A 4,110-nucleotide genomic window follows, 5' to 3' on the forward strand; every position below is an offset into this window, starting at 1 on the left:
CAAACCAAATTCACAACTCTAAAAGGCCAATATGCAAAAATTTTGAATTTAATGCAAAACGTTAGAATCTAAAAATGAAGAGGGCAAATTTGCATTCCATATTCCTATTGAAAGAAGTTATACAACTGTTCAAAAACTAAAACCTACAACTGGTTTAAGTTTAACCACTTTCTATAATTGAAAAAAATGAGGAAGAAAATGCTTATGCTTGAGAGATAAGTGGGAATGGTTAAGATCCAAAAAATGCACTAAATATATATATATATATATATATATATATATATATAAATTTTGGTTGAGAAATAGGCCAAATCGGCAATTTATATTAAACCTTGCAAATCAAAAATGTAACAACGATAAAGATCCAAAGGAATAGACTCCATCCAAACTTGAAAACTCAACAAAGGTGGTGCTTGGATTCAACTTATGTGCGTTTGCGTTTTCTTCAACGCGTTTCCTCCTTTTTTTTTTTTTTTTTTTTCTTTTTTTCTGCTGCTGCACAAAAATGGGTGTTATGGCTACTGTTCATGAACAGTAGCCGCAACTTTTGACCAATTCAACCGTGAACAGTGCATCGTATACTGTTCATGGAACCCACAAATTTCACTTTTCAACCACTTTTCATTAAAAATGGGTTCCACGGCACTATTCACACATTTAAAAATTATTTTGCTATAGTATTTTCAGTTTTCAGTTTTCAGTTTCAGCAAAATAAGTTCTATCCAAACGGACCCAAATTCTCGCTTTCTTGACTGGAGCATGAGCCAAAGCGTTGCCTTGCTTAAGAGTATGCAATAATGAATAGTTTTGAAAAAAACTAATTGAAGACATTATGTCTTTTATCAAGTGACCGAAAGAAGAATTTGAGAAATTTTCATGTCGAAGAGCATTTGTAGAGATCTCTGAATCACCTTCAAGGATAGAACTGGGAGTACCAATCTTGTGAACAAAGTAAACAACTTTTCTTGCTGCCATTGTTTCCAAGAGTACCACTAAAGGAGGCTGGGGAATTTTTTCAGATAACACTGCCAAAACTTCACCCTTTGAATTGCGAACCACCTCACCAACACCCGATACATTCTGCTCAACAAACATAGCACCATTATAATTTGTCTTCCATGTACTAGGATCTGAAGGTCTCCAAACAGCTTGCTGAGGCCAAGCTATGCTTGTAAATCTATTTCGCAATTTGTGGAACTCTTGCAGATGAGCTCGAGCTGTAGTTGAAGTTTTTTCAGCAGGCAGAATTGGTTCATTTGCCCGAGCTTTGTTGCACCTTTGCCAAATTGTCCAATACACCATTGCAAACAATTCTGAGTTGAGAGAAGAAAGCTTGACTAGGCCAAATAAATTTGCGAAAGAGGTTAGAGAAAAAAAATGGGATTTAACAACCAACTGTCTGATGCCAAATTGGCCTGATCTTATCACACAACCACAAAGCATGAAGGGTGGTTTCAAGCTCTTTTTAGCATTGACAGCAGTTGAGATTTGAAACAATTTTTCTCTTCAACAAATTCTTTAAGGTAGGCAAAGAATCTATGCAAGCTCTCCAAGGGAATGACTTCACCTTATTAAGGACTTTCAAATTCCATAGGCTAGACCAAAACTGTTTGGATCCATCTGAATTTGAAAATGAAGCTAAAAGTCACTGTTCTCAACCTCACACAACAACTTATAACCCAACTTAACTGTGTAGACCCCGTGTGTGGAATCTGGCCAATATAAGTGTTAACGTGTATAGTGTTATGGGTTTAGGCCCAACTAGATTACTTGTATAGCACACATTCTTGTACTACACTTTTACTTGTATTGTATTCTTATGTCTCTTATATAAAAGCACATATGTATATTCTTTAATTGAAAAATACAATACTATTGAATTCAGTACTTCTAACATGGTATCAGAGCCAAGGCTCTGACCTTTTTCTTAGCAGTCTTGTCTTTATTGGTGTTACTCCATTCTCAACATCACTTCCGCCTTCATAGCAGCTATCGCATCCTTTCACCATTGAACCTTCGATGTCTTCCAAACATTGTCCTTTGGTTCCAGACCTATAGCAGCCACCGTTGAGGAGTTCCACACTACAAAGACCACTGCCAATTTCAGCACCGCTGCGTATCTTGCTTCAATCAATTTTTTGCATGTACCATTAAGATCGTCTTGCACCGATCTACACAGTTGTGGAAGTCATGAAGCCATAGGAGCCCACACGCACCCTTACGCGCTGCTCAAAGATTCTATGCTGCAGCCCATGTGACCCACGCTACCACACGCCAATAGTCTTCCTTACGAGCTACACGCGCTTGCACATGCCAGATCTACACCTGCTGTCGTTAGCCCTAGGTGATGTCATCACTAACACGTCATCAACCGACATCATCGTCCACTTGTCTGCTAACGTAACACTCCATGTCATCGTTAACCAGACCGCTGACTCGCGTTGACCGTGTTGACCAAACCATTAAGTTTGACTAAAGGTTGACTTTGATCGTTAACTTTTCTCCACGGTTGACTTTTTGTAGTCCAAGTGCTTCTTACCCAGTTTTTCACATAGATTTCATTTTTGCAGTCCATTTTTGTATATTTTACTTCTAAATGAAGAATAAGGACAGATCTTCTTCTTGTTGCAATAATCATCGCCGACAATTTACCAAATGTTTTTGCAAACGTTTTGCCCACAATATTGAGACTTACTATTATCGCAATAAATTAGCTGTTTCAATTTTTTCTACTACTGTTGCTAACACTGAGAGTGTCCAACCAATGGCTCCCGTCTCTGCACTGTCTAAGTCTTTAGGTCGCACTTTCACCATGTTCACAGATGACCTTAAAAATATCATCGTCAATGTCATTCGTATGGTTGGTAATGCATCTTATTCCTCTTCTCTCTCAGCTTTATCTAGTATGTCTCCTTCCTCTTGGCTTATGATTCTGCTCTTTGTAATCACATGACATCTCACTCGTCCTTATTTTCTGAACTTAAACTTGCACCACACCATCTTAATATTCGCACAACAAATGGTTCCACAATGTCTGGTCATAATATAGGTTCCGTTTCGACCTCCAACCTCTTAGTTCCTGGGGTCTTTAATGTTCCTGACCTGTCTTAAAATTTGTTTTCTGTAGGACTATTAGCTAATTTGGGTTATCGCATTATATTTGATTATTCTGGGTGTATTGTGCAGGATCCAAGGATGAGACAAGAGCTTGGGACCCGTCCCAGAGTTGGGCATAAGTTTCTCGTGGACAACTTTCGTCTTCCACTTGTTGCTCCTGTTTCTATTGTCGTAGCTGCTACAATTTCTTCTATTCCTTCCCTTACACTTTGGCATGCTCGACTTGGTCAGACATCTTCTTCTCGGGTACAACAATTGGCTTCTAGAGGTTTGTTAGGTTTAGTGTTTATAGAAAATTTTAATTGTGTTTCATGTCAGTTAAGAAAACAATCAGCTTTGCCTTTCAATACTAGTTAATCAATATCCACTAATATCTTTGACCTTGTTCATTATGATGTTTGAGGGCCTTCCTCTGTCTCTAGTATTTGTGGATCTTGATATTTTGTTGTCTTTGTTGATGATTACTCTCCCTACAGCTGGATTTTTAATATGAAACATCGTTTTGAATTATTGCAAGTATATTCTAATTTTGCAAAAATGGTTGAAACTCAATTTTCTTAACGTATCAAAAATTTTCAATCTGATAATGTTTTTTAGTACACTCAATATGCTTTCCAAGCTGTTTTGCATTCCTATGGCACTGTTCATCAACTAACTTATCTAGGTACCTTTCAGCAAAATGGTAGAGTCAAACGAAAACTTAGTCATATTTTTTATACTGTTCGTGCTCTCCTTCTCTCTGCTCGAGTTCCTGCTCATTTTTGGGGTGAAGCTGCTCTTCGTGATTTTCATGCTATTAATCGCATTCCCAGTCCTATCATCCAAAATCAAACTCCATATGAGTGCCTTTTTGGGTCACCTCTAAACTATCACCACTTTCGCTCCTTTGGTTCTGCTTGTTTCGTTCTTCTTCAGCCACATGAGCATAACAAACTTGAGCCTACGTCAAGGTTTTGTTGTTTTCTTGGCTATGACAAAACTCAAAAGGGGTAT

The 4,110-nt window shown here is 37.9% G+C and overlaps 1 protein-coding gene across 1 annotated transcript; it reads right to left on the reverse strand.

Moving 5' to 3' along the window:
• Nucleotides 1-518: 518 nt before the first annotated feature.
• Nucleotides 519-1,302, reverse strand: LOC142635017 (uncharacterized). The gene is made up of 2 exons (XM_075809236.1): nucleotides 733-1,302; nucleotides 519-581 (listed from the first exon to the last, which is right to left on the reverse strand). The coding sequence occupies exons 1-2, from the start codon at nucleotides 1,300-1,302 to the stop codon at nucleotides 519-521; spliced, it is 633 nt and encodes a 210-aa protein (XP_075665351.1).
• Nucleotides 1,303-4,110: the final 2,808 nt, after the last annotated feature.

The sequence above is a fragment of the Castanea sativa genome, chromosome 5 (assembly GCF_040712315.1).
Source record: "Castanea sativa cultivar Marrone di Chiusa Pesio chromosome 5, ASM4071231v1".
NCBI classification, from domain to species: domain Eukaryota; kingdom Viridiplantae; phylum Streptophyta; class Magnoliopsida; order Fagales; family Fagaceae; genus Castanea; species Castanea sativa.

Coding starts and splice junctions, on each gene's coding strand:
- LOC142635017 (XM_075809236.1), bottom strand. CDS start 1,302: ATGGTGTATTGGACAATTTGGCAAAGGTGCAACAAAGCTCGGGCAAAT. Junction 582..732: donor TCAAGAAAGCGAGAATTTGG/GTCCGTTTGGAT, acceptor TTCCATGAACAG/TATACGATGCACTGTTCACG.